General features: G+C 32.7%; 1 protein-coding gene, 3 long non-coding RNA genes and 4 other non-coding genes across 16 annotated transcripts; 2 read left to right on the top strand and 6 right to left on the bottom strand.

Annotated features, from left to right (window-relative positions):
* Positions 1-2,050: 2,050 nt before the first annotated feature.
* Positions 2,051-3,051, bottom strand: LOC123921213. The gene is made up of 2 exons (XR_006813999.1): positions 2,718-3,051; positions 2,051-2,320 (listed from the first exon to the last, which is right to left on the bottom strand). It is a non-coding gene; the product is annotated as an uncharacterized LOC123921213 (long non-coding RNA).
* A 2,326-nt stretch (positions 3,052-5,377) lies between these two features.
* Positions 5,378-7,635, bottom strand: LOC123921212. The gene is made up of 2 exons (XR_006813998.1): positions 7,405-7,635; positions 5,378-5,954 (listed from the first exon to the last, which is right to left on the bottom strand). It is a non-coding gene; the product is annotated as an uncharacterized LOC123921212 (long non-coding RNA).
* Positions 5,822-5,961, bottom strand: LOC123882568. Its single transcript, XR_006799892.1, has one exon. It is a non-coding gene; the product is annotated as a small nucleolar RNA snoR83 (small nucleolar RNA).
* LOC123882576 lies at positions 6,206-6,289 on the bottom strand. Its single transcript, XR_006799900.1, has one exon. It is a non-coding gene; the product is annotated as a small nucleolar RNA snoR31 (small nucleolar RNA).
* On the bottom strand, positions 6,355-6,497 carry LOC123882608. Its single transcript, XR_006799924.1, has one exon. It is a non-coding gene; the product is annotated as a small nucleolar RNA snoR136 (small nucleolar RNA).
* On the bottom strand, positions 6,581-6,672 carry LOC123882651. The gene has a single exon (XR_006799962.1). It is a non-coding gene; the product is annotated as a small nucleolar RNA SNORD25 (small nucleolar RNA).
* A 1,700-nt stretch (positions 7,636-9,335) lies between the features above and the next one.
* Positions 9,336-15,815, top strand: LOC123921209 (phosphoenolpyruvate carboxylase 4-like). 9 transcript variants are annotated; one of them, XM_045973647.1, is made up of 14 exons: positions 9,386-9,617; positions 10,203-10,287; positions 10,797-10,844; positions 10,936-10,979; positions 11,082-11,106; positions 11,187-11,295; positions 11,942-11,981; positions 12,091-12,154; positions 12,551-12,614; positions 12,757-12,818; positions 13,042-13,228; positions 13,464-14,365; positions 14,571-14,640; positions 15,501-15,815. In XM_045973647.1, the coding sequence occupies exons 1-9, from the start codon at positions 9,599-9,601 to the stop codon at positions 12,576-12,578; spliced, it is 462 nt and encodes a 153-aa protein (XP_045829603.1). In that variant the 5' UTR covers positions 9,386-9,598; the 3' UTR covers positions 12,579-12,614; positions 12,757-12,818; positions 13,042-13,228; positions 13,464-14,365; positions 14,571-14,640; positions 15,501-15,815. The 9 variants fall into 9 exon arrangements, with proteins under 9 accessions (XP_045829606.1, XP_045829608.1, XP_045829605.1 ...); XM_045973646.1 differs by having other exon boundaries at positions 9,387-9,617; positions 12,991-13,228; XM_045973650.1 differs by lacking the exon at positions 12,551-12,614 and having other exon boundaries at positions 9,336-9,617.
* Positions 15,816-19,980: 4,165 nt separating this feature from the next.
* LOC123921211 lies at positions 19,981-21,832 on the top strand. The gene is made up of 3 exons (XR_006813997.1): positions 19,981-20,380; positions 20,586-20,655; positions 21,518-21,832. It is a non-coding gene; the product is annotated as an uncharacterized LOC123921211 (long non-coding RNA).
* Positions 21,833-23,425: the final 1,593 nt, after the last annotated feature.

The following is a 23,425-nucleotide window of genomic DNA, read 5'->3' as shown; positions in this document are numbered from 1 at the left end:
TTCTAGAATAAATCTAAAAAATTAAATATTTCTTATATATAGTAACGGAGGAATAATTAAGATTTTTTGTGCCAAAATAAATAGATGGATCTTCCAAAGTACTACTAAATTTATTTATACATAAAAAATTTATATATAAAAAACATCCTTGAAAGTTTATAAGAGATGATCTAAATAAACCATGGAGTCAATGGATCTTTAAAGTAAGTGGTCGTTACTTTATTTTAGTAGTACATAAAGAGTTCAGATCTACTCCGCTGGCTAATCCTCCGGCTTATCCTTCATTTCCCTCAAGTGTTCATACGGATAAATGACATATGGCAATTAAGAGTTTCAATGGCTGAGATTAAAAAATCTCAAGAAAGCCATATAGTAACACTTGCGACAAAGATGGATGATGCAGATGCATGAACAGAGGGTAGTTCTAGGCGGATTCTAGGGTGGGAGACCATCTCTCACCGATGCATCACGTGTTTTATAGATTGGATTGAATGTGTACATGATATTACGGTGTAGTGTCAGTATTATATTATTTTTTATTTATGTTTTTTTAAAAGAAATTCGATATTTTTCGAGAAAAATTTTTTGATTTTTTTTTTCGAAAACAGGTTCCCGATTTTTGGGGGAAAACGTTTCGATTTTAGATAAAAACAATTCTGGAAATTTTGTCTGAACAAAAAAGTTTTCATTCTTTTTTCGGGAAAAAAGTTCCGATATTTTATTCGGAAAAAAGTTTCGGATATTTTCTGAAGAAAAAAAAAAAATTCCGATATTTTTCTGGAAAAGTTCCAATATTTTATTCGGAAAAAAAGTTTCCAATATTTTCACTCTTTTATGTAGCAGCAATATTTTTTCAGGTGAACATTTCGAAACTATTTTCCCCAAAAAATCGGTAACTTTTTTCCGGAACTTTTTCCATAAAAAAATCGAAAACTTTTTTCCGGAAAACATCCGAAACTTTTTTTCCAGAAAAACTCCGGAATTGATTTTATCTGAAATCGATACATCAAAGTGCTCCGAAATGCACACGGAGAGGTCAAGCAACATCGATGTACCGTAATATATTGATTGGATAGTCATAGTATTTATGTGAAACCATAATTTTATTCCATGAATAAAATAAACCATCAAATTAGATGATTATTGAATAAAATTAATTCCTTAATATGACACGTAAACGTGGGATAATATATTTATCTTTATCTTTATCTTTATTATACTAAAGGATATTATACTAAAGGATGAGTTGTTTTCCAAACCCTAATTGCTTTACCCTAATCTCTTGTCCAATTGTCACTTGACATCTTTGTGTATTAGCCAATAAAATGTTGACACCTCTAGGTTTGCATTTCCATTCTAGGTTTACATGTTGATCTTCATTCTAGTGTTAAATCCATTCAATAGTCATCTTACACATGGCTTACTAGAAGGTTTTATGTGCTTCTCTATCATCATTATAACTATTTACTAGCTATTCCTATCATGATTATATCTATTTACTCTATTACTTGCTTCATGGAAGATGTGTATGGAAGGGAATAGACAAGTGGTATCATGCATGTAAGCCAATGAACAAGTGTCTTCCATAGATAAATTCATCAATCCTATATAAACCAACTCATCCTAAAACTACATTCACACACTCACTTGCTTCAAACCCACCATTTTCATTTTCTCTCCTTCAACTCACACACTCCCTCTTTTTTTTTTTTCTTCATTAAATTCTAATTTTTCTCTCATCTCTCTTCATTCACCTTCTTTCTCTTCTCAATTTCAATTTAATATTACTAGCAAATGTTTTTTTTTTCTTTGCAGGATTTACAAGTGAAAAAAAAAACAACTTGTATGATTTTACAGGTGTGGATGACTAAAGAAAAAGGATTGCAACAATTATTAAAAATAGGACTGCAACAATTATGTTGGTTTAAATTTGTTACGGAAGAAAACAAACATAGAAACAAATAACAATGGTAACAAAGAAAATAAAGAACTGTGTTTGTCAAAAAAGAAAGAACCAAGGATGGATAGAAAAGTCAGTGCAGAGAAGAAGTGTAGAAGAGGAAGCCCACTATGAAGAGCATACATCACTCACCATAAAGAAGATCTTATCTTAATTTAGAACTTTATAAAGTATTGTTTACATAAATCAAACACACAAGGAGATATAAACAATTCAAAAAAAATATTTATCAAAATTTTTTCTTTATAACATAATATGAATCCAAACAGAATATAAAAAAAATAAAAAATTGAGATACAAAAAACACATGAAAACTAAGAACCTTAAATCAACTCCTGCCTCCACAATACAGAGCAAAGCCTTGCAACAAAAAGAGAAAGGATTTAGAAGGAAGATAAAAAAAAAATATTAACAGTAAAAAAAAATTTGATAAGTTTGAGGGTTTATACAATTTCAATCCTTGAGCCTGTAACTAATGGAGGAATCAGAAAAGACAACAAAGAGATGAGAAGAAATTATTTTATATATTAATCTATTTAGACCTAATAAAAAAACAAACAGAAACATCTAAAAAAAGAAATATCATAAAAGATCTTTTTAGTGTAAATATAAAAATCAAATTACCTAAAAAAAAAATTCCTACCTAAACAAAAAAAAAATCCTTCTTTTAACAGTAACCTAAGAGAAAGAAGAAGCAGTCAAAAAAGGAAAGAGAATAACAGAAAAAACAATAAAAGAAAATAAAAAAAAAAATTACCTTTCTTTTGCATGTATTTTTGTTGATTTTCTATGCATGATTAGGTAAAGATCTAGGTTTTCTATTTTGGGAATTTTCGGATTCAAGGTTTGTTTGATATTTTATTGTTTGATTGATGTTTAAAACTAAAAAATAGGGATTTTGGGTTAATTTTTAAATTTTTTGGCATTCCGGTAGGGGTAGATGGCGGCCGGAACGGCAGCGCCGCCACCAAAGTTTGGCCGGACGGTGACCGCCGCCGGAAAACTCATCCAAGAGGATGAACAAGATGAACAAGGTGGGAGAAAATAGAGACTAGAGAGAGAGCGAGTGAAGAGAGAGAAGGAAAAATAGTAAATGAGGATTATGTGAAGAATTTGGGTATTTATACCCAGTTGGTTCCAGTGCACGCACGCTTACCATGCGTCTCCCATTACAGCCGTTTGATCGAATCCAATGGCCCAGATTCTTTATCACTTGATCAAATCAGGGACGTCTGATTAATTAGACGGTCCTGATCGTTTCTCGGATTTTTTTAAAGCTTAGCTCAGCTGGGTCTGTTGGACTGGGCCTTGACCTTTATTTTGTTATTCTTACCCCTTCGTTTCAGTTTGACCCCTTCCTTGTTAATTTTTTTTTTCTTTTTAATCTATTGATATTTGTCCTTTAGAATCATATTAATTGGGCAAAAAAATGGTAAAAATTAAATTTTATTCATGTCACGGGTCATTTAAGACTCCACTATAAAATTTAATGTAATTGAGTCATCCGACAATAACGTGGTTCACTTTTGTATTGTAGTTATTAAGATTAAGATTTGGTTTTTAAGTATTTTACTCTTTTGGATATTGCGATTATGCAATATACTTCTTGATCCTATTATCACTGAATTATAAATTTTAAAATGTTGTCACCGATAAAAATTTTAAAATTCACGAGGAGATTTTACAAGTTATTAGTGATAAAAATTTATAATTCACAGGGAGATGACCACTTTTATTGATGATAAAAAATTTAAAATCACTATTACAAATTATTAATGATAAAAATTTATAATTCACGCGAAGATGATAATTTTTATCGTTGATAAAAGTTTGTAATATTTTGTAGCAGGTTTATGAGATTTTAAAAAAATTGTGATGACATGCAACTAAATAATGTTGACTTAATTAAAATTAAATTATATGATGTCTTTAATTTAAAACAACATCCTATATTTGCAATGATAGATTATGCTTAACTCACTTGATTAACAACAACCTCATTAAAATATATATGGTGATGTTTAACCCAATTGCTTAACAGCATTCATGATTGAAATATATATGGTGTTCCATCAAACTCGTGCAATGCACGAGCCAGTTACTAGGATTCCCTCTATTTTCATTTCAGATTATCTTCGTATTGTTTGTTTTTAAAGTTATGATGTTTAAATTTGTATCGGACTTGACTTCTATTATGTTAATTTTGTTGTACTTATGTCTAACCCCGTTGATTAATAACATCCATAATTGACATATATATTGTGATGCTTAACCTATTTTGATTGACAGCATCCATGATTGAAATATATTTGACGTTCCTAAAAACCCGTGCAACACACGGGTCGGTTACTAGTTGTAAACAAATTTCACACACAAAATATATCAGTGTCATATATATATATATATATATATATATATATAAAAGGTGTAAGGAATGTTTGCAAAATATTTCACACCTAAATTTTAAGAATATGATTATATTTGTAGGTAGGTGTGAAAAATTCCAAAATTTGTGACATAATGACTAAAATCGTAAAACTTGATAATCTTATAGGTCAAACTGGATTCATGATTCAGGGAGACACAAATATATATTAACCGAAAAATTATAGGGTCTTTTTGGATTGGGTAGTCAGGTTTGGCGCTATTAATATTGAATCGATTTGAATAAGGTTTTATTTACTTAATTATATCAATCCATCAATAAATTACAAATATGGCACTTAAAATTTAAAAGACTTAATTAGTCTATTAGTCCCTTAAAGACATTTTAGGTTAAGACATTTTAGGTTTTACACTAGTCCCTTAAAGAAAAAAAAGGTCTGGATTGATCCCTTAAAGAAAAAAAGACTTGAATTGGTCTCATAAAGACATATATATTTGGCATATTGGTCCTTTCCATTAAATTTTAACTCCAAATATAACAAAAAAATTCAATGGTTAAAATTTTAAAAAAATATCTTTAAGGGACCAAAAGACTAATTAAGCCATTTTAAAATAAAGAATAATCATAGATTAATTATATTGGGTATGTTTAATATTACATCAGAACTAGAGGAATAATCATAGAATAATCATACATTTGTTGTACTCCCTCCGTCCCGTAATATAAGCAAAAAAAACCTCTTTCTAATGTCCCAAAATATAAGAAAAAAACAACTTTGTTAATACTAAAGTTACAAAATTACCCTTAATCATAATTCACTATTGTTTAGTTTCCCAATAAACTTTTGGGTAGTTAACTTCTTTCAATATGACTTTTTAGCTTTCATCAATCAAAAAGCTAATTTTTTCCATTAACAAAAAGTAATTATAACAAGGGTAATACGGGAAACTCAATCGTTTGTTTTGATAAAATTTAGAGTTTCTTAATAAGTGTGAAAACTTTTTTTTTGCTTATATTCCGGGACGAAGGGAGTATTTAACTTTTACATTGGAAGAATATCAACAACCATACATTGAAAGATTATCATCCACCAAAGAGAATACCAAAAGAGAGAAAACACCAAAAGAGAAATAACTATTTTAACAAATTATGTTAGAGAGATTAATAGAAATTAAATTGAACAAGATAATCATATAAAACAAATAAATAGCCTAAAGATTCAAATGTGTCCTTCAATCACATTGTTACTGTGTAAGCCGTCAAAAAATTCAACCGTGTTGCTCAAACTTGTAGCTACCAAAGCCTTCAAAAACTACAATAGTAGTTCAAACTTCATTGGAATGTTATATAGAAAAAATCAAACTAGCCTCGCTTCTACAATTTTATCCATTTAACCTAATTCACACAGTCCAATCCACTACTTTACCAAATTCTACATAACAGTTTCGAAAATAAAATAAAAAAAAGATTGAAATGAGTGTGCGGCATAGTTACTAGTAAACACCTCAATGTAATAATCAAATGGTGGCATTTATCAGCGAAACTTCCAACACTTAATTTTGGCCTCCCATGAATCAGTTAAGCACTAATGAAAACATTCAATCTTACCTGGGATTATGAAGGCCAAAAACCAATAAAAAAAATTACAATAAAAAGACAACTAAAAAATCAGTATTAAGATAATAATCTCATATTTACAACAATTAAGGCACATCATCAGGAAGGAAAGTTCATCTCATCCACAGCATTTGTTGTGTAGGAAGGTGTCCTAAGATTTATTCCAAACTCATCACATGACCCAACAACATTACATAACAACATAAGATTTATCCTAATGAGCATGAAACTAAGTACACAATGTAGATTCAGAAACATAGTAATATATCTTGCATCACTAAATCAGATCAAGTGTTGGATTATATATTTTGCTTCATCCTTATCTACCATATATACTATAAATGATACACATTCAAATAATAAAAATTAAAATAGATCTATAATAAATTAAAAATTTTGTTCCCCGACGTCCAATTACAGCATTAGAATTGCTGCAGTGGATAGCGAGGGGAACACAATTATAGGCTTCAATAAAACATTGCAAACATATTACAAAAACATGCAAGCATTATTAAATTCATGATTTGAAGCCACTAAAACATGTTAACTAATTAACCATAATATTACAAAAAATTAAAACAACTTAAATATTAAAATTAAAATTGGGAGAAGAAATAGTTAACTCAGTCCCTTAGATGTTCAATAAATCTGCGATCATAGCCGCAAATCATTACAGGTCTGTGTCTGTATGTGACTCATCACAGTTAACTACCAAAACCCCATTTACTCAAATGATTCAAAAACAGAAAACCCATTAATAAAAAACTGATTTTTCAAAAAGAAATTTAAAATTTAGTTGTTCTAGCGAGCTCCCAAAACCAAAAAAAAAGGATTTTGGAAGTGAATTGAAAGAACAACACATATTACTATTGCTTCAAGGGAACGAGTCTGAATGGGAATTGAATTTATCCACATCGACCAGATAGTGAAGCCTACTACTACTAATTCCGAATTCGAATTGCAAAAATTGAACAAAGAAACAAGATTGAAAGAAAATTAGAGAACCCTAATTTCAAAAGAGGGCAAAGGAGAGAAGTGGATGGAAACGGCGTACTATGAAACACTGTCGGAGTCGCATCCGGACTCCAAAATCAACAAGTTATATATGGTTTTGCTCGGTTTTTCGCATAGATCACAAATATGAGATTAGATTTTGCAATAGGTGCTTGGAATTTGAAAAACGAAGCAAAAACTTCAAGAACACAATAATGGTAAATACCCAAAAGGGGACCAAAACACACGAAACAAGCTATGATCTTGCTTGTTTCTTCCTCCTGATCACGAATCCATGACTAGATTTCACATTGGAGGTGTGAAACTTGAAAAACGAAAAAAGAAAAAACTCAAAAATACAAAACTTAAAAATAAGCAAAATCAGAACAATCTAAACCGATAGAAAGCTTCTAAACATGATGGGTAACAAGTTTCCAGAGGAACCTACGTTTTTTGGATTAAGATTCGGTCTATGGATTGCAAGCTTTTTCTTTGCCACCGTGAGCTAGGATTGTCACGGTTTTGGGTGTTTTTTGTTGTGGTTTTTGAGTGATTCAAGCTTCTGAAATGGTTTAGAAGCTTTATGAATGAATGGATTGAAGTTTTTGATGATTTTGGATTTTTGATGAATATGTGATTTTTTTGAGCTTTTGGATCTAAGAATTTTTCTCTTTTTTTTTCTCCAAAAAAGCCTCCCCTTGTGAACTAGGAATGAAGGGTATTTATCGGGGGAAATTAGGGTAAAGGGTAATTTAGGTGTTTTGTAAGGAAATAAATTTTTGATTTATGGTTAATGGATAAAATGAGAAGAAAAAAAAAAAAAGTGAGGTGTCCTTTGATGAAGGATCTTAGGTCAAAAATTGGGGTATGACAAGGGGCTAAGAGGAAAAGAAGTGGATGAAGAATGTGTATTGTGTGGTTGGTTATATAATGAAATAGATGGTTGATCGGACGGTTAGTAGAAGAGTGATCGGACGGTGTATATTGTTTTTGTATACATTGCTGGTTTATGTGCGGCTTGGTCAAACCCTAATTACCTTCACTCAAGCATGCTGAATAGGGAATACAGTTTGGTCTGAATAAGGTTATTTTTTATGGCCCATGAAATAAAATAGTGAATTTTTAGTTTAAAAGAAATTGGGCCTTGTGTTATGTTAGAGAATCTCATTTTTGAATTTCATTTCTTATATATTTACAACTGCAATGTCTCTACGACTGAATTATGCATAGAGGAACATTTTAGGTTTATTTAATTATCATGTGGGATTTAGTTTTCGAAACATCTAGATGTATGTATCTCAATATTAATTTTGAACACACTCATGTGAAATTTATGTGGAGTACTTTTACATTTAAATTGTGTCAGATCTTAAAAGGTAAGTGCGATGAAATCACCTTCAAGCAACAAAACAAAGTGTGACGAAATCAAAAATTTTAAATTGTGTCAACATTTTGAACCAACAAGCACTACCAAACATTTTGAACTACCAAATTGTACTTACATTCACTTCAATTTCACATTCCTTTACCAAATTAAGCTAACGAGCACTACCAAATATTTGAATTTTCCCACCACTTCTTACAAATTTAAATTTGGAGCAAAACAATTAATGAATACCATTATGGGCCCTAAAACACAATTAAACCCAGCCCAATGAACATAAATCCAGTTTTCTGTCGTAAATCAACTTGAATTTAACATCAAATTTTTATCAAACATGTATATGGATGCAGATCACTTAATAATGATGATTGATGAGGATGATAATTTTGACCTTTCATTGGTAGACGATCTAACAAATATGTTGGATGACTCAAATCTACTGTGCACATGGTTTAAAAAAACCAATGTTTTAAGAACCGGACCGGAAGTCGAACCGTTGTGACCACCGGTTCTAGGTTCAACCGGTCGGACCGGTTCGACCGTTATTGAACCGTTTATATTGAACCGTTCATATAATTTTACTATAATAACAAAATAGAATAGAATTTTTTTCTTTCTCTATAACAAACTAACAAAACACAACTTAAGAAAGTAATAAATAAATAAATATTAAATAAAATAAAAAGAATTATACTTAGCTCAACAATAAGCCCAATTTATCTATAGTCTATAATATACATAAAAGATCATGGATTGGGAAACCCTAATTGCAAACCCTAATCAATTGGCCAATAAATGCTTCACACCTTGACTCATGTCCAATTGTGTATTGCCACCATGTGCTTGTCTTGGCCCAATGATCATGTTCCACATGCCTGGCTACAAGGTTTTGTCAACTTTGAAACCATCTATATGTCATCCATGCAAAGCCTCACATGACAAGTGTGTGGGTTGTGATGCAGAGGAGGTAACAAGAAGCTTCCCCATACTAGCAATATGTTATACATGCATTGGGCCCAGTGACATATGTATTTCTCTTTTCCCAAAATTTTTTCATTTGTAAAGTTTTTTTCTCTCTCTTCTCTTCCTCTCTCTCGTACGCTCTCTCTTTTCTCACCATCTCACACTTTCATCTCTCCTCCCTGCCTCATCTCCTCCTCCACCACCGCATCCACCATAACCTCCACCACCACCTTCAAATCAATCTCCGAATCAGAACGTTCTCTCCGCTTCCGGTGATGCCGCCGTCATCAGAATCATGTTATTCTTCCTCTCAGGTAGGCCGAAAATCATCAACCCTAACCCCCAAATTTCAATTCCTCAAATTTAGAGATCCTCCATGAAATTGGATCTTTGGATGTCAATAAACTCAGTTGACTAGAAAAATCTCTTTTCTCTTTCAAACTGTTTTCGTTTTTTTTTTGTTTTAAATTTTTGCAGAAAGCATTCCAATGATAAAATTGAATTTTTATCAATTGGATTATGCTTAATCAAACCTCAGATGATTTTTGTGTTATTTTGTGCAAAACAAAGTTAAGTTTTGATTTTTAATGATTTACGTTTTGTGGGGTCTGTTTGTTTGTGTTGGACACAGGTAGTTGAAGTTTCAACTTCCAAAACTGGAAAACATCATGTTAAGTGTTGGTTTGTAGGTATTGACATCTTCACTGGCCAAAAACTTGAAAATATTGTTCCTTCTTCTCATAACTGTGATGTATGATTTTCATTTTAATATGAGATTATCTTTTGGGTTTGGATTATATTTTTAATTAATTGATTAACTAATGTGTGTTTGTTTGTTGTTACAACAGGTTCCTCATGTCAATGTGCTCATAAACTTGCTTAATCTTTCGCTTTTTTAGTTTTCTTTCATATTCAGATTTGTCTCTGTTTTGCGGCTAGGAAAATGGTGAAAACTCACGACCACAACCTTTCTAATGGGAAGAGGTGAATGTTTTGCTATTCTATTTTTGTTGATTTAGATTAGATTTAACAAGAAAATTGGTTATTTTGGACCTAATTATTTATTTTTGATGATTCAAGGTTATTATGTTTTTGAGTTTGATAAAATAGTTTCTCCTGCAAGATTGCACCCAATCCATTATCCAAGGTAGATTTTGGTATTTTTTATTTTTGATTTTGATGTTGGATTGCTTGTGTTGTGTGTCTTCTCTTAAAGCTAATGGTTTCTTAAAGCTATTTAGTGAATCAATGAGACTTGCATCCGTGAAACGATTCTAACTGTTTTTTATAGCTACTTTCTGTAGACTTTTTGTTTGTCAATCTCATATGAAAATTATAGCTACTTTCTATTTGTCAATCAGACTTGGTTGTGTTCAGATGATATTTGGGTTAGTGTTGGAATAATTTTAGGAATAAAACTACCAAATTAAGTAATATTGGGCTTTTTGATCAATTGCTCTATTAATCTTATGTCACAAATAATGTTTGTTCAGATTTACAAACCCAGCAACGACAAAGATCGATGAAGATTTGGAATTAAGGTAATGTTTTTCTTGGCTTTGGATTTCATGGGTTTCACACCATTGTTGTGTTTAATGAGTCCTGTGTTTTCTTTGGTCAATTGACATGCAGGTATCCTCATAAAGGAATGTTTAAAGAGCTTCTCAAAAAGCAAGGTATGTGAAACTCATGAAGATATAATTGAAATCCCTTCCTTATTTCATATATTTCATTTCATATTCTGATTTCTTTTTTTGCGAATTTTATTGTTTGTTCAGGTTCACAAAATTATGGTTTGATTGTGTAAGTTTTCTAAACTTTATTTGATTGTATTTGAGTAATATTTAGCTGATGTTTGGGATTTGAGTAAGTTTTCATTTCAGAATTCAATTTTATCAGAAAACTTGGGTTTGTTTTGATTACCAGAAAATGGAATATAGTGTTTCAGAAATCAATTATCAGAGATTGTTGTTCATGAATTTGAAAAAAAAGGTATGTCCTTTTTTATTTGAATTCCCTATTTTTCTTCAATTGTGTTTCTTATATCTGATTTTATAATCCTCTCTCTATTTTTATTTTTTTTGTTTTGAAATTATTGTTGCTTAGTTGTCATATTTATTAGGATTTATTTCTATGTTTAAGTTAATAATAATCACTACCTTTTAGGAGTTGTTAGTGGGATTTAGATGCTTAGTTGTCATATTTATTAGGATTTGTTTCTATGTTTTAGTTAATAATAATCACTACCTTTTAGGAGTTGTTAGTGGGATTTAGATGGTTTTCTCAAATACAATATAACTGATTTGTTTTTGTTAAATTTTAGATTTTCTTTTTTTAGATTTTGTATCTTTTTTTTTTATTTGATTTGTTTCAATTTTAATTTGTTTTATTTTTATTCCACATAAGAAAGAAAGTGATATGGAGAGGAACTGGATTGGTGGTCCAACAATGATACTTAGTTCTAAGGATCTGAGACTGTATCTTCACTTGGCGCCGGAATTTGCTCATTATAAGGGAAATCACTTTTATGTGCCTGTGACAAGAAAAGGATATTGGCATGTTAATTACTACATATAATTTTTTTCCATGTATAATATTCTTTTTCGTAACCTTTTTTTTTTTTTGTTTTTCTTTTCAGTTTGATATTGGAGATGTAATTATTGATGGTAAATCCACTGGTATGTGTAGATTGCTATAAGCATAGATTCCACTTCATTTTCCTAATATTTCATAAATTGATCTTAGCTTTAATTTCATTGGTTTGACGTTTTCTTATTGTCATTCAAGATATTGTGCTGATGGATGTGCGGCCATTGCTGACTCGGGGACTTATTTGTTGGCGGGTCGAATGGTATGAATAAATGGCCTGTAGATATAGATCGATATTTAGATTTTTCTTTTTTTTTATTGTGGAGTTTGATAGATTGTTAGATTTGCCACTCATGAAAATTGGAAAGGAACTGTTAGATGGGATAGTGATTACTCCTTTCTATTTCACTTTAAATTGTTTTCAATTTTAACATGTTATACTATATGCAGCACTATGATTGGTTCTTTAATGATACAATGTATCTTATTTGGGGGCTTTAGAAATTGAAAATTTGTATTCTATTGTTCAATTCCAACTCACCAAGTTCGCGAAATCCAAACCATTTTCAATTGTTTGCCATTGCACAATTTTCGATTTTCAGTAACTGTGTTTTGTGTAATGGTGGAGAACAAATGTGAACCAAAAGATTTTTGGCAGGAACCTTTGGTCCCTGCTTCTTCTTTGACACCATGTTCTGATCAGCGAATTTGGGAACCTAATGGTATGTGTGTCTGAACTTTGAAATTTGACGATTATTATCATGATTCATGTCTTTGCATAACTACAATTACAAATAAAGAAAGGCTTATTGGTCCATTATGAGTACTCACAGTTTGCTCTCTTCTATTGTACTACTTCATTAGAGGGAAGTAATGGATACATTTTGGTTAGTGCAAATGGTGGGATCAACCAACAACGGGTAGCTGTAAGTGTTCTTTGTCGGACTGCTATTTTTTACGATGACGGTTTAGAATTATTTAGGATTAATTTATTTGAAAGGGAAAAAACATAACAAGCTTTGTCTTAAATGATTTTAGTGTCATTTGTGCTGATTATGAGTTGCAACAGGTTTGTAATGTTGTCGTTGTTGCTTGCAGGTAGTACTAAGTTGAAAGTTGAAACTAATCTTTAAGAATATGTCATGGCAGCCATGGTAAAGATGCTGGCCGCTTCACTGCTGCTTGGGAACTTTACAAAGCTCAGGAGGATGTTGTAGCTGCTTGCAATGATTACGGTATTAAAGTTACATTGTTTCATGGCCGTGGAGGCAGTATTGGCCGAGGTGGTGGCCCTACATATCTGGCTATTCAGTCTCAACCACCCGGGTCTGTGATGGTAGGTTATACATTTAACTTTGTTATTATTTTTCTCAATATATTTTTTCTTCTTAAAACTAATTGTATGAGGTGATGGTGGTTGTATGGTTTCAACTTCAAGGACTTGATTCCTTGGATCGTAAGGAAGTAACATTTGGACTATTGGACTGGTAGTGTAGTGATTTATGTAGTCCTCAAGTATCTAAATATAACATTTGAAAATACAAATTTATTTTTCCGATGGTGCATCGCAGGGAACACTTCGGTCTACTGAGCAGGGAAAAATGGTAGAGGCCAAGTTTGGGTTACCACAAATAGCTGTTCGACAACTTGAAATATACACAACCGCAGTACTACTTGCAACTCTTCGTCCACCACTCCCACCTCGAGATGAAAATTGGCGTAATCTCATGGAAGAAATCTCAGAGATCAGTTGCCAGTGTTACCGCAACGTAGTCTACGAAAATCCAGAATTCCTTACCTACTTCGCCGAAGCCACGCCTGAAGCAGAACTCGACTTCCTCAACATAGGTAGCCGTCCTGCAAGGAGGAAGAACACGAGAGGAATTGGACACCTACGTGCTATTCCCTGGGTGTTTGCATGGACTCAAACTAGATTTGTTCTTCCAGCTTGGCTCGGAGTCGGAGCAGGTTTGAAAGGTGCCAGTGAGAAAGGTCACAGTGAAGAACTAAAAGCAATGTACAAAGAATGGCCTTTCTTTCAAAGCACAATAGACCTTATTGAGATGGTTTTAGGGAAAGCAGACTGAAACGCACCGTTTCGGTTTTTTTTTTTCTAAAATAAAAAAAATATATAAAAAAATAATAATAAAAAAAAAAACATGGGACAAAAAGACAAACCAAATAAAACACGGAAACCCCACCCACCCCTTTCTATTTCTCTCACGTGCCTTTCACTCTCTACTCCCATCTTCTAGAATTCTCTCCACTCTCACTTTCATTTTTTCGTCTCTATTCCAATTCACCATAATTCTTTTTCTCTTCTCTCCACTCTTGATGGTTAATTACTCATATAAGCAAAGCTATCTCCTAGTCTAAAAGTGTTCATGGGTAAAGATTTTGGAGTTAGGGTTATTGCTCTAAGAAAGGAGAAGAATATCCATCTCTTGAAAGTTGGTCATTTATATTCTTTGAGGTAAAATTTTATGATTCACGAGTTTAAAAATGATATCTATTTTGGATGAGTAGCAGAACTAGTGTGTAGTAAACTCTTAGATTTTCATGAGTCACTTTAAACTCTAACTCTAACAAATTGGGGGTTTTGTCTAATTCTTTTATCTATTGGTAGTGTGATCTTAAATAAGTTTTCACGAGAGCTGAAATTATTGTATGATGTTCAGATTCGATGAAAATTGCTCCGGTGGTCATTCCGGAAGGCATTGCTAGGAACGGAGTTGATTCATCATAGTTGTGAGTTGATGATGATCATTACTACTTATTTTAACTACTATTATCAATTTTATGTTACTTATTTTCTATGTTAAAGTATTTATAAAATTGGGGAACACAACCTTTGAACATTTTCTCGTCATTGTTATATAATTTCCAAGTCATCAAATTTAACTATACTTTATTTGGACTTATCCATGACTTGTTGAACAAATGAATTGAAAATGAGGTTTGATTGTGGTATTTTTAGATAAATTTCAATATCTTGTGAAACGTGGATTTTGATAAATATGTTTTGAGAATAATGATTTCGATCAAGTAACCGATAACGAGGATAACGGTCTAGGTGCACCTAGTTATATAATATCGAGTAGAAAAGGGCTATCCGTTAGATGGAGCCGCCCCTAAGTGAAAGGCCACTCTTAGGAGGAAAGGGCTATCAACGAGATGGAGCCGTCTCTCGATTCTCTCGTAACGAATTGGCTATCAACGATATTGTAGACTCTCTAATTAAAGATGAGGATGTATTTTCGTAATCAAGGAGAAAAGGGCTATCCGTTAGATGGAGCCGCCCCTAAGTGAAAGGCCACTCTTAGGAGGAAAGGGCTATCAACGAGATGGAGCCGTCTCTCGATTCTCTCGTTATGACTTCTTTTTATTTGATTGGATTTCTATATTTTTTATTATTTCAAATTTCAAACTCTATAATGATTTGGATCGAATATTATTTATAGTATGTAGTTACTGCTACACAATAATTATTACAAGCTTTCTAAAAATCAAATGCTTGTGCCTTTGTGTGTTTCCCATCTAGTTGGTAATGGTTGTTATCTCTCACTAAGTCCTTGTGACTTACTCCTTCATCTTATTTTTTTTTTCAGATTCAAAGTCAACTGAATAGAAAGCTTCTATCAGAGTTAAAGATTTGTCAACGTCACTCTTTTGGTAGGCCTTCTTGATGAACAACTATTTTGTATATGTATATTTGGAGTTGATCGAGTATCTGCAGCTATTTTGAGTCTAGGAATATCTTGTTTTTAAATGTATAAATTTAAACATGTATATTTTGAAAATTTTGACTGAATGATGTATATGCTGCAAACAGGATTTATTCTGATTTGGAAACATTAAAAATACAGATGAGACTTTGTCGAAATTTCAGTAAAATTGTTCTAAAGTAAATAGTCATTTGGAAATAATATATTTATTGTTTGTTAAATTCGGTCATTAGGCTTGCCGGACTAGTATTAGTTCGTGCGCCGGTCACGATTGGAATTGGGTCGTGACAAAGTTGGTATCAGAGCTCGGTTATAGGTCCTAATAGCTGCTGACATAGAATGAGAATAGGTTCTTGTTAGTAAATTGTGAACCGCGGCACCATTTACTTGCAAGAAGCTATTAGCATTCTATGGTAGTCTCACTTGTTGTTCAATCCAATGATCTCTTTTGGTCTTTGATTTGTCTACATCTGATTTGTCGTCTTGTCCCATATTCGGTCAATTTTCTTTCATTTGGTCAGGACGCCACCCAACACTAGGATCTCCACTAGAAGCAAAGTTTTTCCTTATGGTTTACTTCCCAACCTAGTTAAAGAGTAATGATTCGTACGTACTCGTTGTCGATTTAAAGTAGATGATCGAGGATGCGGAATTCATGTCGACGGACGTGATTGGTTGTAGTAGTAGTAGTTAGTGTTGAGGTGCCTAGAGGAAGACAAATATTGCTAAAGGTATTGCAACAACTTATTGTGATTGTTGTTGAGAAGTAGCATGATAATGATAATCTAAGACAAACAAATTTTGTTGGGTCACAAGTAGTTAGCCAGGGTGAGTACTAGACGATAACCCCATCTAGAGAGATTAATGTTGATATAGAGAAATTCATGATACTTAAACCCTTACCTTTTCTACGTCGAGTGTGCGTGAGGATCCACTTAAATTCATTGACTATCTAAAGAGGTTATAAAAAGCGTTAGGATGCTCAGATATAGGGGCAGTGAAGTTGACATCATTTAAGTTGGAGGATTTGGTATATGACTTGTTTGATACACTTACCTGTACAAATAGGATCACCGACGTTGGCATGGAGTGAGATCTCTTGATTGTTTATGACTCGTTTTCTTTTAGAAAGTGTTGGAGATGCATGGTTTAAATTATGACTATGAGGGATTTAAACAAACTGAGGTTATGTCAATTTCAAAGAACAAAACTCGTTTTGCAGAACTTTCAAGGCACAACAAATATTACTATCACAAGAGAGATAGTTCTAGTAGACAAATTTTTTTACACAGTGTAGAGTCGTAGATTAGATTATGGTGCATATAAATAATTCACTTTTCCTTAGAATAATTTTGACTTTAAAGGTTGATTTCAATCTGAATTTTTTTCAAAGAGGGTAAAATGTACTTTCAATGTGGTCGAGTATGCAGTAACAGGAGGGGTCGTCCTTGGCAGCTACGACACAATTATTATCTAGTTATGAATTAACACTGGTAGCTTTAGTATAGATTATGACAGGATGTTGTGTATGAATTGGATGTTCTTCCATCATATCACCTTAGTCTATTATAACAAGGGAGTGAGAATTGAGATATTGGGTAATCGCTTTTATCCTTTGCGAGTAGAACGTGATTTTGTACCATATAATTTAACCTCTGGTTTAGGATCTAACAAGTTGTTAAAAAAAGGAGTTATTATGGATAATTATTCTTGATTATGGAAATACAAGTGAGTGAAGAAAAAACATTAAATAGTTCCAAAAAACGTGAGTTTCCTAATGTTTTTCCTGAAGAATTTCTTAGATTGCCTCATGATAAGAATATTAAGATATCTATAAACTTGGTTCCTAACACTCAACGACATCCATACCTCTTCATCAAATAGTTAGCATAACTTTAAGTGTTAAGGGAGAAAGCTATATGATTTTCTCAATAAGATATTTATTAGTCCAACATCTTTTCCTTGGGAAGCCGTGATATTGTTTATAGGGAAGAAAGATGAACCCATGTGATATTGTGTGGTAGAGAATCGAATAGGAGGGTAGTAACGATTGAATATTGTTTACTTTGAATTGACGAGTTGTGTGATCAACTTCAAGAAGTTAAGTGTTTTGTCTAGGATTGATTTGCGGTCTAGGCATCACCAATTAAAGGTTGAGAGGGGTCTTATTTCAATAAAAAACTCTTTGCACATACTATGAGCATTATATAATTCTGGTTATGTCTTTTGAGTTTACTAATTCTCTAACATCTTTATGGATATTTGATAGAGTTAGGAACGGTCATAAACCTGAGCGTTTTCAAATCAAGATTGTATTGAAGACCTACTAGGATTGAAAAATTTATTTTCAAGTCTCAAAATTCTACCTTTTCTTATGAGTCACCAAAAATAAAAAATAAAAAAAAATAAAAAATTACTTATCTGTGAATTCCTAAGCAATAGAAACATGCGGAAAACCACCTATTAACTCTGCATTGGTTAGTAGCTTCTAGGCTATTAACATATTTATCAGTAAAAAATTAGGCCTTGATAAGGATATTATTAAACTTGAAATTTAATATTCCTTGATTTAGGAATACATTTGGATTGAGTATGTCCAGGCTTGGTTGGTAGACTATTAAGATGTAAATTAAATATGAAGTAGGTGGTTTATTTATATAACATAAATACTAGTTATAATAGAATGATGCCCTGTGATAGTCATTCAAGGTGATTAACTTCTGGAATGAATGAAACAAGTATTTTTTATTTATAAGCTCTTGAAGACTATTTTATAAACCTCTCAATATTTCCTACTATATGTTTCTTGGGTTATTAGATCACGAGTTGATAAATTGAAACAGTAGAGAGTAAATTAGGTGAGTATTATGGAATACGGTCATAAACTACTTACCAAACAAATCAGAGTTGCGCAGCGGAAGCATGTTGGTGGAAAGGAGATTTTGATATGCTGCAATGATTATAGTTAAAGCAGGGTGTCAAATAAAACTAGAAGTGTGTGAAGTGCTACTCCCAAAACCTCCATACATCATTGTTCAAGACATAATTTAAGTTCGGTACCTTTAATTTTATGTTCAATTCCTTGTGTGTTTTGTTTGAAAGTAATGTTGCAACCTTATATAAGTTCTTGTTGGGGGTGGTCTTACAGATGTCACAAGAGTGAGAACCATGAGTATATTGTTTTAATGATTGTAAGATGTGAAAGTATGATTCCAAATGCCTAAAGTAATAGACCATTGAACTAAAAGAGATGTGATTCTAAGATCTATTGTTGAATTTTAGTTAGTTACAGCAAGAATGCTAGTGGAATTGTGCCAACAGTAGACCATTTTACATATAAGTAACAGTAGAAACTTTAAACCATCCATAGATCATTATGTTAAGATTTATTTAAACTAGATCCTTTCTTTACATGGTATGTCAATCTCTACTATCTCTGACAACATGGTGCTCAGTTGCCTGCTCCGTTTTAGATGTCTATCAGAAATAGGAACCCGTTTGAATCTTAGTACAATCATTATCCTAGGACCGATGGTCAATTTGTCAAAACTATAAAAAAAAAAAAACATAGAGGATATGTTTCGTGCTTGTGTTCTTATTATTAGAGGAAGTTGACCAATGTTTTTCTATGATGGAAATTTCATATAAATAGTTACGAATCTAGTATTAAAGTGGCGCCTTTGAGGCATTGTATGTAGACAATGTATGTCTTTGATAGTATGATTGGATGTTGGCTAGTCTAAACTCTAAACTAGTGGGCCTAGAGTTGATTCAACATATTGTTGAAAAGGTTAAGATTTTCTAGGAGTGTTTAATGACAATTCGAAGTAGGAAAAGTCTTACTCTAATCAGAGATGTCGCCCTTACTGTTCACAGTGGGAGAGCATGCATGTATTCCTACATGTTTCACAAATGTAGGGTGTATTGTGGTTTGGCAGAAGGGGGGGGGGGGGGGGGGGAAATTAGTTTAAGGTTCAATGGAATGTTAGAGTTTCGGTAGAGATTCGAACTTCTAGCTTATCACTTGGGACTTCGACCAGATCTCTCGACAGTCCGTACGGTATTTTATATTTCTATGCTCTAGAAATACCTTTATGACCCTTTCATGTGATTATTCATGAAAATGTGCAGCTAGACTAGGATTTTTCTTATGTTGAACCATTTGATAGCTATAATATATATAGATAAGGAAGTGATATATATGTTTATGATCAAAGGGTATCGTTTAAGCAGAGATTCTATGGCAAAGATTGTTTAACGAGGTAATAACTTGAGAACCCAGATAAGTCATGTGTGACAAGTATCCACATTTATTTAAAAATCAAGATTAGTAGTATAAATTCGAGGACGAATTTTCTTAAGGGGGGAAGATTGAAACGCACCGTTTCGGTTTTTTTTTTTCTAAAATAAAAAAAATATATAAAAAAATAATAATAAAAAAAAAAAACATGGGACAAAAAGACAAACCAAATAAAACACGGAAACCCCACCCACCCCTTTCTATTTCTCTCACGTGCCTTTCACTCTCTACTCCCATCTTCTAGAATTCTCTCCACTCTCACTTTCATTTTGTTCGTCTCTATTCCAATTCACCATAATTCTTTTTCTCTTCTCTCCACTCTTGATGGTTAATTACTCATATAAGCAAAGCTATCTCCTAGTCTAAAAGTGTTCATGGGTAAAGATTTTGGAGTTAGGGTTATTGCTCTAAGAAAGGAGAAGAATATCCATCTCTTGAAAGTTGGTCATTTATATTCTTTGAGGTAAAATTTTATGATTCACGAGTTTAAAAATGATATCTATTTTGGATGAGTAGCAGAACTAGTGTGTAGTAAACTCTTAGATTTTCATGAGTCACTTTAAACTCTAACTCTAACAAATTGGGGGTTTTGTCTAATTCTTTTATCTATTGGTAGTGTGATCTTAAATAAGTTTTCACGAGAGCTGAAATTATTGTATGATGTTCAGATTCGATGAAAATTGCTCCGGTGGTCATTCCGGAAGGCATTGCTAGGAACGGAGTTGATTCGTCATAGTTGTGAGTTGATGATGATCATTACTACTTATTTTAACTACTATTATCAATTTTATGTTACTTATTTTCTATGTTAAAGTATTTATAAAATTGGGGAACACAACCTTTGAACATTTTCTCGTCATTGTTATATAATTTCCAAGTCATCAAATTTAACTATACTTTATTTGGACTTATCCATGACTTGTTGAACAAATGAATTGAAAATGAGGTTTGATTGTGGTATTTTTAGATAAATTTCAATATCTTGTGAAACGTGGATTTTGATAAATATGTTTTGAGAATAATGATTTCGATCAAGTAACCGATAACGAGGATAACGGTCTAGGTGCACCTAGTTATATAATATCGAGTAGAAAAGGGCTATCCGTTAGATGGAGCCGCCCCTAAGTGAAAGGCCACTCTTAGGAGGAAAGGGCTATCAACGAGATGGAGCCGTCTCTCGATTCTCTCGTAACGAATTGGCTATCAACGATATTGTAGACTCTCTAATTAAAGATGAGGATGTATTTTCGTAATCGAGGAGAAAAGGGCTATCCGTTAGATGGAGCCGCCCCTAAGTGAAAGGCCACTCTTAGGAGGAAAGGGCTATCAACGAGATGGAGCCGTCTCTCGATTCTCTCGTTATGACTTCTTTTTATTTGATTGGATTTCTATATTTTTTATTATTTCAAATTTCAAACTCTATAATGATTTGGATCGAATATTATTTATAGTATGTAGTTACTGCTACACAATAATTATTACAAGCTTTCTAAAAATCAAATGCTCGTGCCTTTGTGTGTTTCCCATCTAGTTGGTAATGGTTGTTATCTCTCACTAAGTCCTTGTGACTTACTCCTTCATCTTATATTTTTTTTTTCAGATTCAAAGTCAACTGAATAGAAAGCTTCTATCAGAGTTAAAGATTTGTCAATGTCACTCTTTTGGTAGGCCTTCTTGATGAACAACTATTTTGTATATGTATATTTGGAGTTGATCGAGTATCTGCAGCTATTTTGAGTCTAGGAATATCTTGTTTTTAAATGTATAAATTTAAACATGTATATTTTGAAAATTTTGACTGAATGATGTATATGCTGCAAACAGGATTTATTCTGATTTGGAAACATTAAAAATACAGATGAGACTTTGTCGAAATTTCAGTAAAATTGTTCTAAAGTAAATAGTCATTTGGAAATAATATATTTATTGTTTGTTAAATTCGGTCATTAGGCTTGCCGGACTAGTATTAGTTCGTGCGCCGGTCACGATTGGAATTGGGTCGTGACACAGACACTACTATAGCAAAGTACTATGATGAAGCCCTTGTGTCAGAGGAGAGGCAAGAACTCGGCCGCGAGCTAAGAAACGAGCTCTTGACAGCTGAAAAGTTTGTGCTGGTGATTAGTGGCCATGAGAAACTTCAGCAGAATAATAGGAGCTTGAGGAGGTTGGTTGAGAACAGACTTCCATTTCTCAATCCAATGAACCTGTTACAAGTGGAGATTCTCAAGAGGTTAAGGCGCGATGATGACAACCTTAAACTCAGAGATGCTTTGCTTATCACTGTAAATGGGATCGCTGCTGGTATGAGGAATACCGGTTAACCTTGCTTCTCAATAACTATAACAATGTACACAACTTTCGGATGTCGATCGAGATTTGCAATTTTTTTTTATTATTCTCCGATTATCAATATATATTTATAATTTTTTTTTTCATTCTAATATAGAGATTTTGTATCTTTCTAACATATATGCATGTAATTTATGGGCGCTTTCAATAATTTATGCGCGCTGCATATAGAGTTTAAAAAATTATCTCCGCTTAAGGCCAACTTTTAATATATAGTTTCTTATCCAGGTTCCTAATTCTAATCATGGATGGAGGTCTCACAATTTGATGTCTTACTTTATTGCACGTTTTATAAACATTTGGGTATTGATGGAGATTCACAATTTTTTTTTTATTGTTCTCCGATTATCAATATATATTTGTAATTTTTTTTCATTGTAATATAGAGGTTTTGTATCTTTCTAATATATATGTCTGGTCTTTCCCATTGCGTGGCATCCCATCATTCGACCTTTCTTCACTGATTATTTGTCTTGGAACTATTCCCGGTCATTATGTGTATGTCAAGTTGAAAGATGGTTGTCCGATACATCTGACGTACATTAAGTGGAAGAACCATTGTTCTGCGGAAGCTGTTGTTTGGGAGTCATCTTTTGTTGTTCGGCAGGCCAAATTTGATAAACTCATGAAAGACAAAATAGTCAACAACAAAAAGAATATCCGGGTTGGTTCTAATTCTGGTGATCCAGTTTTAATTTGTTTTAATTTCAATGGCAAGGTGAGATCACTTATGTTTTCTTTCCACTATGCGGTTTTGGTAATGATATTGTAATTAAATTGCTTAATTTCCATATGCTTATGACTACGTTCCTTTGCTCATAGTATCGATGATTGATATGTAAATGATGCTCCCCCTAATTGATTTCCATATGCTTATGACTAGCTTCCTTGGCTCATAACATCCATGATTGATATATAAATGATGCTCCCCCTAATTGATTTCCATATGCTTATGACTAGCTTCCTCGGCTCATAGCATCCATGATTGATATATAAATGATACTCCCCCTAAGAAATTTCCATATGCTTATGACTAGCTTTCTTGACTCATAACAACCATGATTGGTATATAAATCATGCTCCGCCGAACCCGTGCAACGCACGGGCGGCCGTCTAGTTAGGGAAAAAAGAACATACTTGACCCAAGCCCATTTAC

The sequence above is a fragment of the Trifolium pratense genome, linkage group LG4 (genome assembly GCF_020283565.1).
Source record: "Trifolium pratense cultivar HEN17-A07 linkage group LG4, ARS_RC_1.1, whole genome shotgun sequence".
Classification (NCBI taxonomy): domain Eukaryota; kingdom Viridiplantae; phylum Streptophyta; class Magnoliopsida; order Fabales; family Fabaceae; genus Trifolium; species Trifolium pratense.
This window is presented reverse-complemented; position numbering and strand designations above follow the sequence as displayed.